The following is a 15,369-nucleotide window of genomic DNA, read 5'->3' as shown; positions in this document are numbered from 1 at the left end:
TCGAGTAGAAAAATAGCAATCCTGTTTGCCTCGCCTGTAGCAATTGCGTCATATCTGCCTCCGCAAGGAAGGAAATGACTTCTTAATGTGGTTTTCTTCCACTAAGGAGAATTAAATCTATGTGGCAAAATGTAAAACCAGAGTGCTGGCAGCCATATTCTGAACGGAAGATCCATGACCCTCATCAACAATTTGTGGCCCAGTTATATGCTAATGAACCTCATTTACGCTCAAACTCACCCCAAGTGGGAATACAGCTCAGCTGGAGAGCCAGGCCATCATTCCTTCACTGTTTTGCCTTGTGCATCGAACTTTGCTCTGAACTACTAGGGAGATTTCTCCATCTGTTGCAAGGGGCCACGCGGTTGGGGGTGGGGTGGGAGGGGGTTGGGTGTCTCTGGGTTAGATTTACAGTGATTTGGGCCTGAGATAGGAAATTCCACTATAGTAGTGGAGAGACTTTTTGCTGAGGCAGCAAGATACTTTTCAAAGGATCTGCCTTTTTTGGGGAAGGCACCTGGAAGGTAGCGCTGGCCACTCTGTGGTGACCTGGTGGTTCCTCTAGGAGAGAGAAAATGGCAAAAATTGATGGGAACAACTCTGCCACTGCCTAGCTGGGTGATGTTTGACAAGCAAAGGAACTTCTTCGGATCTCAATTTCCTCCTTGGTAAGATGGAGCGAAGTATGCCTGCCTTGTGTCTAGATTATGGTGCAGATTAAATGAAATGATACACATCAAAGAAACTACCCGTTCGTATCATAAATATCAGCCACCATTGGTGCTGTTAAATCATTTACCTCAGTCTCTTCAAATGACTTACAAAATGCTACGCTGCTGATCTTATGAATTTATACCTGTAGCATTTTACAATGGATAAAGCCCCACACAGGAATAACGAATCTTGTTAATAAAACTGAATTGCAATAGGCGATTAAGGGGGAAAATTGAGCTCTTCTAATGAAAAGTTCTGAGAACATCCTCTCTCTGATAGCATTGAAATTTTACTTACTCTCTCTGTAAATCTGAGACATATACAAGATGTTTTTAAAAATAAATGTGGGTATTTGAAGAGTATTTTAAAATGATTCAGTTGACTTGGATCAATTGTTAATTTTTTGATGTTTTCTAATTTTTTTTTAACTATTTGCCTTCTTAAGCCTCTTTCCGTGGGTATGCTCTGATTTCTCACTCAGTACTCACGGCTTTTGTATTATTATCACAGGTTTGCTTGGGCTATTTTGGTTCACTGAACAAAATGGTTCAGAGCTCATGTAAGAGAAACTAAGCCAGAGAGACTAATAGGTACTGCAGGCCAGCCTGGGGGAATGGTCATGGGTGCCTTCAGTGTCTGATGAGTAAAATAAATGAATGATGCTGGCCGAGGCTAAGGTAAGAGAGTAGGGGGGATTATGGAAAATGGGAGGGTGCTCCCCAGTCTATGACCCCCACTCACAGCCTCTGCTGACAAGACAAGGCATGGAATGGGCCACACCATAGCCTAATCTGGTTATTTTATTACAAAAGCCGGAAATGTGGATTCTTACGTGACACCTCCCCTTTTCGAATCTGGGAAACTGATGCAATGAAAAGACCTCTGATTTGCAACTGTGTTCAGCCCACAACACTTGTTCAGAGATCCCCAGGACCCATTAATGAGCTTATTCCATTGTTTTCTCCAAAGCTCCAGAGACATGACAAAGCGGAGGAGGACACCCCAGCCTTGTGGAGGTCCGAGGAGGAAATGGCAGCAGAAGCCGCAACCCTGCGGGCCTACTTTCAGTGACTATGCAGGTAAACACTGGGCACTTCATTGTCACCCACACCTTCCACGGGGCCCCAGAAGGAGGCTCCCTGCCCAGGATGGGGATGCAGACAAGCAGGTGCAGGGGGTTCAGACATGAAAGCCAGAGTAGAGAAAACCCTGACCCTTGAGGCACAGATTCCTACCTCTGGGTTTCCTCTGCCTCCACACCACCTTCCACGGGACACTCCTGCCTGTTGGCTTCCTTCCAGCCCACCTCACGTCACCAGCCTGCCCTTCTCCAGCCCAACCTCACCAAGCAGCCCAAGATAGTGTGCAGTGCAAACCTGGTCATTTAAAAAGCCAAAACCCTTCAAGAGCTCAAGTCTCAGATTGCCACATAGGCTACGAGGTGCTATAAGCCAGCTCACGACATCCTGACCAGATCAGCCTTTCTTCCACTTGGGTCTCTTTCTCCTTAGCTGCTATTTTGTAAATGGCCTTTTTTTATTTTAAGATTTATTTACTTATTTATTTTAGAGAGGAGGGGGAGAGGGAGAGAGAGAATCTCAAGCAGACTCCACAACTGAGCCTGACGCAGGGCTCAATCTCACAACCCTGAGATCATTACCTGAGCTGAAATCAAGAGTCAGACACTCAACTGACTGAGCCATCCAGACACCTCTGGTTTTGTGTTTCCCTTTAGTTTTGGCTGCTGGGAAACTCAAGGCCATAGGGAAAGGTCAAACTTGATAGAATTCTTTCTTTGCATTAGTGAATGTTTAACTGTTGGGAGATCACAGATTTAAGATTCTGGTAGAAAGCAATAGCCAATCTCCTTCCAAATGCATAAATACACCAAATTTTTATACAATGTCCAGGGGCTCATGGATCTTCTGAAAAGTACTAATAAATGGGGGTGCCATGAGATATTGGGGCATCCTTAGACTAAAAAATATTCTGTATCCTGCATTTTATCTGTCAGCCCTGTTAATAAACCTCCTTCCATGGACCTCGGATAAAGGACCTCTCCCCTGAATAGTTTCTTTTTCCTGTTTGGAATAGGCTGCTTCATGCGGTCTTGTGTTTATATTAGAAGCTGCTAAAATAGATCAGACACAAATTAAAAACATAATTAGTGAATATTAGTAGCAATTGAATTATATAAAATTGTATCCACCACTTAGTGATCATGATTCTTAGGTAGAAAACACATTCATTGTATTTTGTTTTCACTTTGAAATAGAAGTCTCTTTTAGTTAGTTTTTAATATACGTACATTTCTTGGGCATTCTCTCCCCACCCTCCTTTTTAAGTTATCTTAATTACTTAAAGACCCAGTATCAGCTACCTTTCCCCCCATTATTGTTCAAGTATGTCATAGTGTTCAGGCACTGGCATTCTAGAATGCTTATTTGGTTGGAGAATGAAATTGGAGGATTTCATTGGCTTGTCAGCTCTGCGTCCAGCTGCCCGAAGGGATACAGTGTAGTGCTAGCAGAAGCTGTCTTTGATCCTTTATTCTGAACCTTTTCCACTGTTCAGCTTCTCACGTCTTCCTCCCTCCCTCCCTCCTTCCTTTCTCTAGATCAAGCTAGTCTGCCTCAGAACACAGAGCCACAGGCATAGCTGCAGACCTCTTTCTATTCCTCTTACAAAAGCCAGTGTGTCATTTTGGAACATCCCATTCAAATGGAGTTGCTGTTCTTCAGACTCAACTCACTAGGCTTTCCCAGCCCCGGGTTTCTTAAGTAATGGGAACTTTTAGATAGAGGCGAGAAAGCTCTAGGCTTTTCCTGAGGCTTGCTGAATTGTAGGGCTCAGTGTTAGAATGCATTTTCTAGATGTTTTAAGAGGATTTAAACTTAGTACCCAAGTTTCCTGTATGCTTTGCTTTGTCAGTTTTTGCTTCTGTCCTGCCCTGAGGCCTAATATCTCCTGTCTTCCGGGTGAATCAACCTGCCTGGTAAATCTTGCCAGAAAGAAGGTCATCCTAAATTGCTGCACAAACTACCGCCACAGTACCTGTGGGTTTTTAAATTAATTAAGATCTGTCTTTACAGGTCTTTGGTTACAGACCAAACAAATCACCTTCCGTGTTCTCAGCAGTCAGATGTGGGAATGGAGAAAAGGAGGGATGATGTGTGTTGCCAAATGGCACAGCTAGTGTCTTGGAGGCTAGGGACTTAAGCAGCGTTATAGGATTTCACCAAGGGCATCCTCACCTCCTGTAGCATAAAGAAACTAGAGGGGCGCCTGGGTGGTAGTCAGTTAAGTGTCCGACCCTTGGTTTCGGCTCAGGTCCTGATCTCGGGGTTGTGAGATCGAGCCCTGTGTCGGGCTCTGTGCTTAGCTCGTAGTCCGCTTGGGGCTCTCTGTCCCTCTCCCTCTGCCCCTCCCCCACCCCCTCTTTAAAAAAGGAAATAAATAAATAAATCATTAAAGGGACTATATATACTCCCCTTTGGAAACAAAGGGGAAAGGGAACATTCTTTGCTGGAAATCTGATCATGAAGTTGGTCCACCTGGTTCTTTAACATCCTTCTCCTTCCTTTTCAAAATGTATCTACACACCGAATGTTTATACAATGTTAAGGGGTTCACAGTACTTCTAAAATCTCGTCAAATAAATAAGGCTGTCATGGGACACCTGGGTGGCTCAGTCAGTTAAGCATCTGCCTTTAGCTCAGGTCATGATCCCAGGGTCCCGGGATCAGGCACCACATTGGGCTCCCTGCTCAGCGGAGAGCCTGCTTCTCCCTCTACCCCTCACCCCACTTATGCTCACTCGCTCTCTCACAAATAAGAGGGCTGTCATATAATATTTGAATATACCTAGACCTGAAGAATTATTCATTGTTTATCTGAGCTTCAGATAAACTAGGCCTCTCCAGGGTCTCCCCATGATACCCTCAGCAGCAAGTCAGTCTTCGAGCCAGGGTCGGGGTGCTGCTGTCTCTCACTGACATGAACAACATGCACCGGGCATGCAGCCCTGGAATCCATAACGACAGCCAGCAGTCCCGAATGTAGAAGACGTAAGTTCCCTGATCCCATCTTGCAGAGGATGAGAAAACCGGGACTCGGGGATGGTAAGCGTTATTCTGAGGTAAAGAGTTGCAAGTGACAGAGCTGAGAGAGAACCCAGTCAAACTCCAAAGACCATTCTCTTAGTGTCTGTACAGCCCATCTTTGCTAAAAGAGCTTGATTTTCCAACCAGCACTGCCACTCCATCCCAACTCCCCTTGTGTCCTCCGAATGTTCTCCTTAGCCTCTCCACCTGCTCTGCTTGCCCGCCTGATTCCACCGTGAAGCACTTGCCTCTCTTCACTGCTGGACTTCCTTGCCAGCCTTGTTAATGCCACCCGCTCCGGCGTCTGCCTCCCCAGCCACACCGCAGCCGGGCAGCAGGACCCCAAATGGGGCTAAACTTGCGCCAACTGACTTTGCCTGCTTGTAGGTTGTTCCAGACCGAGCCAATGCCTCCCTCGGCTGCCGCCCCTCTTTACTCCACCACATGACCACGTGCCTAAATAATAGGACCTTGGGCGAGTACAGCGTTTCCCAAATCGCTCTCAGTCCCATTTCCTCAGGCTTTTGTTCATATTTGTGTCTCACCAGGGGATTGTGTGCTCATTAGTTATCTGATTCACTTTTAAACTTTATATCTTAACCTCAATGAAAAAGGAGTATTACTTGTAATTAGAAGTTAAGCACACAAATGAAGAGGATAGAAAAACAATGCTGATGAATTCCAGGTTGGCATACTTGCTTCCCTGTAGCTGTTGGGACTGAGATTCATTCTCTCTTTGTTAAAAAGAGAGTCTAGCCATTCGATTCCAGCACCAAACTGAGACTATGTGACCTATTTAAAAGGATTAAAAGAGAGTAAGTTAAGCAAGATTCAATGCAGATCATCTAAAACTATTTTAAACAAATGATTCCTGTCTTTGGAAAACAGCAGTGGAGGTGAGAATTCAAACCCAGAGCAAGCCGACTCCAAGCCTGTTGCTACCCCCTAAGCCAGTGCTCCCTGTGCCTCTGACCAGGAATGGAGAAGATAAGGCCTCTGGAGGGAACCAGAGTTAGCTTCCCTAGGAATAAGGGGCCAGTCTCTTGTACCTGGCTGGAGGACACTGGGCAGGAAGCCCCACATTATGCCCCACTGCCCCCCCCGCCCCCGCCCCTGCCGGCATGCTCAGTCTCTAGGTTGATTGGATCTGTTTGAAATCACTGCTTCTCCTGGGAGACCAACTCCTAGGGCATGGCCTTGACACCTTGTTTGCTATTAGTCTACCTTAAAAACCAGTGTGTTGAAGAATGTGGAAATCTATACTCAGAGATGCACAATATGGGAAACCATCTGTAATGGAGGAAAACCCTGCTCTCTGCAGAATGTTCAGTATGGAAATAGCTAGCAACCTCTCAGTAAGTAGAAAGCCCTGTTCTGTATCTTCTTTCTGTATAAACCCACATTAATCCTCACGTAAGACTGCCTTAAGACCACAGAGATAAACATTCCCCATCTAGGAACTGTTTTCTCAGCCTCTTGAAGCCATCAGGGCATCAACACCCGCTTCGTTGTATAGAATGCTCCTTATCTTCCCATGTAACCCGGCAGGATGTTCTGGTGCTCTGACTACTCTCTGTAGCCTTTCTCTAGTAGAAAACGACTTCAAACTGCAGTTTCTTAAGCAACAGTGAAAAATAGGCATTGTCTTCACCAGGCCCAGGCAGAGCCAACAGTCCAAGGGTTGCTGAATGAAGCTTCCTCCACCTGACAGATCCCTGATGAGGGGGAAATCCTGTGGTTCCAGGAATTCAACATCTGCCTTCTGTTTTGGTGACTCTATGCCTTGGCTCTCTGCACTCTGGGCCAAGTTCTGGGACGCGGCTCTATGATGGCTCTTTTCGTCGCTGTTCTGAATCCCTTCAGGGGAGAGAGCATCGGTATCCCTTATGTGCGTGTCTCTCCTGGAGCGTAGTAATTCTTCATGCAGGTGTTTAACACTTGGGTTTGCTGCCTTCACACACCCCATATTGAGTTTCCTACTTCATTTTAAAGCAATGACGTGTGTCCTAGTGAGGGAAGGTTTTACGATATCTCTGTCCCCACTCCCTCCCACCCCATGTTAGAGAGGAGCGGGCCAAGTTGTTTGTAAAGCATGCAAGCATCGCCCTTAACTCAGATAGAAAGTCGGAGCAGGGCAGGTTTCCACACCCTGTTGTGTCAGCAGAGCTCATTCGTAATTCATCAAACTCTCCTCTGTGCATGCCATTATTTTATAGATAATTGGTTGCCTCTCATTTACTCATAACAGAGCCATGCAATTTCAAAGCAACTGAGTCAGCTCAAAACAGCATTATTAGTAGTTACAGATATACTGTCGAGGCAAAATTTTGACACTGGCATTTTTGAAAAATCACCATAATTCCAGCCACTGGACCACACTTGTATCACCATCATGGACAGTCAAGGTAGACTAGAAAGGACAGCTTTGCTTATTTAGCACATGTCTGGTCACTGAATTGTATCTCTTAAAACACACCCCACTGGCTTGGAAAAATTCTCCTCCTTCACAGAGAGTGTCTGCTCTCAGCATAGCAGCCTCTGATGAGAAAGGCCAAGGGAGCAGATGATAGTATTCGGATGTTTTCTCAGGGGAGGGGAGGGTTTTAACTTCAGCTCCTTGGCCAGATCAATCCTAAACCCACCAGGCAATCCCCATGGGGAGGTGTATTAAATACCAAGGAAAGTGTTTGCCAACACTCATTGCCGAATTGATACAATAAAAATTTTTCCTTAGTGTGGAAGTACAAGAGAAGATTCTTTAAGGCTAATGACACTTTAGTATATTCAAAGCTCTTTAAAAAAAAAATCCATCATTTTAAACACAGCTGGAAAAGAGACTTTAGTCTGCTTTTCCCTTCCTCTGCAGTTCGTGTTTCTACAGCACTGTGCTGTGTTTTATTCTCCTTTAATTCTGTGTAGATTACCTTTACAGAACCAGATTTCCACAGCAAGGAATTAAAGACTCTATTTTTTGGATTAATATATTAATAAATCAAGTCCCTGTGATCTAAATTGGGAACAAGAAACCACAGAATTATAGAAGCTCTAGAAATAATCAAATCTAATGTCCTATTAAATGATTTATCTTACCACAACCCAAAAGGATGACCACCTAGTTATACTTGAAAAACGTCCCTTTATAAAAATCCGGAGATGGTCGACCCCCATGGTTTCAAAATGGGTTTTAGTTTGATTATTTTTAAAGTATTTTACCAAGATCCAGCTTTCTCTACATATGCCCAATAGTTCAGGCAAAAAAAAAAGATTTCCACAGGTCATTGATGACTAAAGAATCTACAGAATTCTATTGAGAGTTAGTTCAAGTTAGTAAAAATGACTAGTGTCCCATGGTTAATGTTAATCCTTATGAATCTTTGAATGACATGAAACTTCAGCACAGAGTTCTTTTCAGAAAAGTGTAATCCAAATGCCAAGAATAACTTTTAGTTGCATCTTGCAAGATGATGAGGGAAAAAAGCCTATCATCGTCATCCTCATCTCATCTCCAGAAATGGATATTGTATCACACATCAATCTGCACACTCTTGCAGAAACTATCTAAAAACTTCTCCCCACTCCCAAGACTATTTCCCCCCTCTCTGCTTGCTTCTCTTCACTCTGTGTGATGTTCTCCTTCTACCCTTCTCATTTTGTCTTTGTCTCTGCCAGAAAGGAAGATGGGAAAAAGACTCTCCTACAGGTTACGGGTGGTTAATATGAAGGAAGGTATAAAATTCATATTAGTAATCTTTGACCTATCATTTTGTAATAACATTTATACAATTCACTCCATCCTATGCCTAACATGTCCCTAAGTCGCCTCTTACATAAGAAGTCCTCCATTATATTGACATTCCGGGGGCATCAATCAAGTTAGGTGCTCAACCAATCAGGACACACTAGAAAAAGCAGTTCTACATTGTACTCCTTTTGGGGTTAATGTTTTTCTGGTGATCCAAAAAACACTGCAGTATGGCCTATTCCTTCTAATTTATCATGAGTGGTGAGCAATGGAAACTGTCTTCTTTATTAAAGTAAATTCCAAAAAAGAGGAGGAAAGAGGGGAGAGAAACTAAGGAAGGAACATTTAGAGAATTAAAATATCCCACTGGGGCCACTTGTCTCAGTAGTGTTAGTAAAATTAGATCTCCAGACCAAGTCTACGTAATGTGCCCCCTCTTCTCCCTCTTCCCTCCTTTAAGGACACATGAGGTAGACCAGGATCTTTGGAGAGGATAGGAGCCATGCAGAGACAGGGAAAGAGAGTGCTGGGAAGGCATCTTGGGAATTCATCTTCACTTTTTCGTGGCCAGCTCCTTTAGGGGCTGGATCCCTGCCACCTGCCCCATGCCCTCCCCAGACCCCAATGCACTGACCTAACTATTTTGGTTCACTATTACCACTTTGCAACCCTATCACAAGGCAATCCTTGTTTCCCCTACTAGAGCTTCATGTAAATAACCTGGAATCAAGAGAAAGTCAGGTGGCAGATAATGCCTCTTCTAAAGAAAATGATTGTCTGGAGCTTTACACAGAACTTTCTAGAATGTGCTTTGAAAAGAAAGGACTGATAAAGTGAACATTATGGTTCTGTAAAAATTGTGTCCCCACCCTCCCCCACCAAAAAAGAAAAAAAATATATTTTTAATCACTTATCGTAAGCACTAGGCATATTCACCACCAAATCAAAAAATTAAAAAATCATTTTCAGTCTCCTAAGAATAACGTCTGGATTGTCTGCCATTTTGTTTTTTACTCTCAGTGGAAGTGTCTTAAATAATTTAGGCTGGCTCCCTATCAACATTGCCACTAAACTTACTCTGTGGGCTTGGACACGTCACTCTTTTGTGCCTCACTTTTCCTTTATCTGAATTACTACGGTGGAAAGCAATTTAATTATATCCTAGGGTTTTTATGAGAATAATACAAAGTAACAGCTAGGAAATACACTAGCAAAAACAGCTCTCAATTGTGATCCTTCTCGATTTAATACTTCTCTGAGGATACAAAAGACATTTCAGTATGTTCGACTACCTCCAATTTATCATGAATGGTGAGCAATGGAGACTGTGAGTGTCCATTAGTTATGCCAATACGTAGATTCATTATTTTCCCTGTGATTTCCATTATATTTTAAAGATGATAAACTATTGGTTTAAACAATATTTAAAGAATAAAACCTGTAGGGCAGGATATTTTCAGACCACCAAACGAGAAAAGAAAAAGAATAACTTCTGCTTCTATTACTAACAGACCAAATAATTTGAATTAAATATCCCACTGTGTTCAACTAGGAAAAATTTTACAGAATATACACAAACATCTGTTAAAGGTAACAAGGCAGCAAGGGATTACAACGTCAAGATCCAAGAACAGCCAGAAATCCAGAGAGAGGAGGCCAGCTTTTGCGGCTGCTTCTCTACTGAGGGCATCTGTTTCTTGAAGAGGCAGATGGGGCTAAAACAATGAAAGCTGGGTTTCCAATGGTAGAGCACTTTCTAAATCTCCATACCTAGGTAGGAGTGAAAAAATCCGAGAAGTGATATCCTTGGAAAAAGAATGACCCAGATGTAAGCCTGCCTTGCTTCCAGCTACAGCCCAATTTCAAATCATCTGGGCAATTGAGAAAGTTTCAGTCTTGGAAATGTAAGATCCCAAATTGCTAGTCATATTAGGTGCCTGGCAGAACCAAAGGGGGAAAAATATCATCCCTAGAAAAAAATAATACCACCCAAGATCTTAAAATATTTCTACAAATTATTTTCTTCACGTACCCAAGACATGAATGTGGGCATACATATACCCCATAGCATATGCAGAGACAAGTCAATACAAATAAGATTAGAATCACAGGATACCTAAAATTGGAATGAAAAGACATAGTCATTAAAATGACTGTCTTTAACTTATTCCTAGGTAGAAAGATTTTTAAAAATCAGCAGAGAGATGGAATCTATAAGAAAATGAGATGGTGTGAAAAAGAACAAAACAGAGATTCTAGAGCAGAAAAATGCAATAATAACTCAAGGAATGAATTTAGCAGCAAAAGGAGAGTTACTAAACCCTTAAAGATGAGCCATATGAAAATATTCAGAATGTACTTTAGAAAGAGATGAAAGAAAAGTGGGGAAAAGCATGAGAGGTTAGAAAACATAAAATATAATAAGAGAGCCTAAGAGATATTTATTCACAATTCCGAAACAGTTCCAGTGGAATCTATATTTAAAGAGATAATGGTTGTGAATTTTTCAAAACTGGCAAAAACCACCAATCCAGAATTTAAGAACACACCACCTCCAGAGCAGGGAGTGTAGCATCCAGACCTGAGTGCATCATGGTACAACTGCAGAAAGGCAAAGAGTGAGTCTCAGGTTTAATAGTGGGGATGGGGGTGGGGAAACCTCACAAATAAAGGAGTAATAGACCAAGAGACCAAAGGCAAGAACAACAACAAAAACCCAGAAAATCACAAGACCATGGAATGACATCTTATTTATTTGTTTGTTTGAAAGAGAGTGTGTGTGTGAGAGAGCGTGGGGTGGGGGGAGGAGGAGTAGAGGGAGAGGGACAGAGTCCCAAGCAGACTTAGGGCTCTATTCCATGACACTGAGATCAGGACCTGAGCCGAAACCAAGAGTCAGACGCTTAACCGATTGCATCACCCAGGTGCCCCACGGCGTGACATCTTTAAAGAATTGAAAAAAAATGACTGTCACCGTAGATTTCCATACCCAGTTAACCTATTCTTTGAGAATGAAAGTGAATCAAATACATTTTCTGACAAGGCTGAGAGAATTCATCACTAGTAGTCTCATCCAAAAGGAATTCTAAAGAAAAAGCAATCAATAGAAATTAGAAACAATTTTCAACCAAAGAAAACTAAAACTTGTGGATGCAACTAAACTTGTGTTTAGAGAGTAACTTAACTTGTAGTTATGACTTCTATGCATTTATTGGAAGAACATAAAAGCTGACAGTAATATGCTAAACGTCTATCTGAATATCACAGTCATTCAAAAGGAAAAGAGCATATAATGAATAATTTTAGACCAAAAAATTTGAGGATTGGAGTGAAATTTGTAAGTTTCTAAAAAAAAATACATTTTACCTAAACTGACACAAAGTAAAAAATATAATTAAATAAAAATAATTGGATAACTATTAAAGAATTCAAACCTCAGTTAAAACCCTTCTCACAACAATAACATCAGTCCCAGATAACTTTACTGCTGCATTCTACCATGCAATTAAGAAAGAAACAAGAATCTGAATAAGATCGTTATCATCTATATGACTGATAGAACAAATTCTGCCAGAAAATTGAAAAAGAGAAATTCCACTTCTCCATTTATTGTATGAGTTGCCTTCTTGCATACGAACCTGACAAGAACATGACAGAACGGAACTCTGTAGACTCATTGCATGTGGAAATACAGATACCGAAATCCTAAAATCTATCAGATTAGTGGACAGATCGTGTGTGTATGTGTGTGAATGCACAATCTATGAAAAGGGGAATTATGACCAATGCAATGTGGTTTCACGTTAGACAATTAAGCCTTATCTTTCACTAGACTAATAAAAGACAGATGATAGGATCATTTCAGTAGATGTGGAAAGATATATTGATCAAATTCAACATCTGACTTAATAAATATAAAAGTTGCAGGACACTGAAATTACAAGGGAATTTGTACTTAAAGATGAAACGTTCAACACTATTTATCTGAGATTGTAAATGAGATGCCAATATTTACGCTTAGTCCTGCTATTTCACGGCCCTATTACTCAAGGCCCTAGCTAGTACAGTAAGGCAAGAATGAGAAAAAAAAAGTAGAAGGATTAGAAATGAAGGAATACAAGTGTCATTATTTGTAGACAGCATGATGTATACAGAAAGCACAAAACAATCTGCTGAGAAACAATTAGAATTAATGAGTAAACTTAGCAAGGCCTCTGAGTGGAAGATCAATATATGTAAGCTTTTTATTTCTCTATTAGCCACTCTCTTAGCACGGGCTGCCGTGTCAAAATACCATAGACTGGGTGGCTTAACCAACAGAAATTTACTTCTCACAGTTCTGGAGGCTAGAAGTCCAAGATCAAGGTGCCAACATAGTCAGGTTCTGGTGAGAATCCTCTTCCTGTCTTGTAGATGGCTGCCTTGTCACTGTGTCCTCACATGGAGGAGAGAGAGCGGCAAGTTCTCGTCTCACACTCTTCTTATACGGGGACATTAATCCCGTCATGGGGGCCCCCTCCACCCTCATGACCTCACCTAACCCTAATTACCTTTCAAAGGCCCTACCTCCTATTACTATCACATTGAAATTTAGGGCTTCAACTTATGGACTTTGAAGGGACACAATCATTTAGAACATAACAGCCACACAGTAAGAAAATGAAAAAAAAATTGAAGTTAGCTTATGCAGATTTCCCTGCCGCTATCTCAAAGTAGAGCATTCTTTTGAAACCTTTCCTAAACCGAAATGGTGTAAAGCAAAGCAGCAATTACCATTAACTTATACGGAAAATTTTTTGAGCATTTCCAGACCCAAAAATAACCTCTTTTAGGCTTTACTTCAGGCTACATCTTGCTAATGGATGCACAAAATAAATGGAGGTAAAACACAGATGCTCACAGACACGGGTCATGGCTATGGCAGCCGAATGCTGAGTAGAGTTGCCAGGGAAGGAGCTCGGCAGGGCTGCGCTCACTGCAAAACGCACACTGAATGCTATTTTTGCTTTTTTTTTTTTTCCTTTTTCATAAAAGCAAAAATCCAATTCGGATTTCTTTCTGTTAGCAAAAACAGGTACTAATGTAGGTCTTTTGTAAAAGTGCAGTGGTGGAAGTAAATTTTCAAAAAGCAGGAATACCTATGTTAACATCAGAAATCAAATGCCTAGGAATAATTAAAGATATGTAAGCTTCTAGACAAATCACGATAAAGTAGTAATGAGAGACATTAAAGAGGCATTAGATAGAGAGATGAATGACTCAATTTCATTAAGACTCCACTCTCCTCAAATTGACCTATAAATTTGATGTAACTCAAATCAAAATTACCATAGGATTTTTTTTTTTTTTGGTGGTGGTGGTGGCAAAAATTTACAAGTTAATTCTTATGTATATGGAAATGTAGCCAGAGACTATTAAAAAACTAGACAAATGTGTAGGGGGGTTGACTCTACAGGATATCAACTTATTACAAGGCTACAAAAGTTAAGAGAACATGGTATCAGTACAAGGAAAAGTAGACTAATGGAACAAAATACAAAGCCTAGAGCCAGGCATACATGGATACTTGCTTCGTGATTAAAATGACGTCACAGAGCTGTGGGAAAAACAAAATCTTTCCAATAAAAGGCTCTGGGAAATTGGATATCCATGTAGAAAGCCAATGAAACTATACCCTACCTCACACCTTATGCAAAAGTCAATTCCAGGTGGGTTAGAATTCAAAATGTGAAGTGTAAAACCATAAAGCATTTAGAAGATAATATAGGAGAATATCTTCATGATCCTGCTATCAGGAAAGACTTTTAAATAGGACACAAAAAGCATTACTATAAAAGTAAGATTGATAAATTGGACTACATATAAGTTAAGACATTCTTATTATCTTATTATCAAAAGACACCATTAAGAGAGACGAAAGGCAAGACAGAGAGTGGGGGGAAGATATTTGCCACATACGTAACCAACAAATGACCAGTACCCAGAAATTTTTTTAAAGGAAAAAAAAAAAAAACTTACAAATCATTACGAAAAAGTCAACAGCCCAATAGAAAATACAAAAAGATTTAAACAGGCACTTTGGAAACAGGCCATCACAATGGCCAACGATCTTTAGTCATAAGGGAAATAAAAACTTAAAACACAATGAACTATCACTATATACCCACCACGATAGTCAAAAGCTTGCAAGACTGATGATATCAAATGTTTGCAAGAGTGTGAAAGAACAGAAACACAAAAGAGCACACACTTTACACTTCATGTAAAGTTCAAAACAGGCAAAACTAAATTACAGTGTTTAAAGATACACTTAGAGGGTAAAATTATAAGGGAAAGCAAAGAAGTAATCACCCTAAAATCAGACCAGTGTTTACCTTTTGAGGGATGCAAGAAAGGGGCGGTTATTGAAAAGGGAGGTGTAGGGTGAGAGGGTAGAGGCAATGTTCTACTCCTCACCATGGCCGGTGGCAAGATATGTGTTTGTTTTGTATTAATTCTCTAATACAAATTCTCGGTAGGGGAAGAAAGGGATAAAGAAAGGGGGGGTAATCAGAAGGGGGAATGAAGCATGAGAGACTATGGACTATGAGAAACAAACTGAAGACTTCAGAGGGGAGGGGGGTGGGGGAAGGGGATAGACCAGTGATGGGTAGTAAGGAGGGCACGTATCGCATGGTGCACTGGGTGTTATATGCAACTAATGAAGCATCGAACTTTACATCGGAAACCAGGGATGTACTGTATGGTGACTAACATAATATAATAAAAAATCATTTAAAAAAAAGGCCTTTTGATAAGGATATAATAAAA

General features: G+C 41.3%; 1 protein-coding gene across 11 annotated transcripts in view; it reads left to right on the top strand.

Moving 5' to 3' along the window:
• FHIT (fragile histidine triad diadenosine triphosphatase) overlaps positions 1 to 15,369 on the top strand; it is a 1,448,934-nt gene that overhangs the window by 1,422,400 nt on the left and 11,165 nt on the right. For all 11 annotated transcript variants that reach the window (XM_034658572.1, XM_034658582.1, XM_034658581.1 and 8 more), the window contains one exon: positions 1,684 to 1,793. In XM_034658572.1, coding sequence (XP_034514463.1) covers positions 1,684 to 1,785 — 102 coding nt within the window. In that variant the 3' untranslated portion in view covers positions 1,786 to 1,793. The remainder of the gene's footprint in view (positions 1 to 1,683; positions 1,794 to 15,369) is intronic.

The sequence above is a fragment of the Ailuropoda melanoleuca genome, chromosome 4, assembly GCF_002007445.2.
Source record: "Ailuropoda melanoleuca isolate Jingjing chromosome 4, ASM200744v2, whole genome shotgun sequence".
Taxonomy (NCBI): domain Eukaryota; kingdom Metazoa; phylum Chordata; class Mammalia; order Carnivora; family Ursidae; genus Ailuropoda; species Ailuropoda melanoleuca.
The sequence above is the reverse complement of the archived record's forward strand: the minus strand, read 5'-3'. Positions and strand labels throughout refer to the sequence as shown.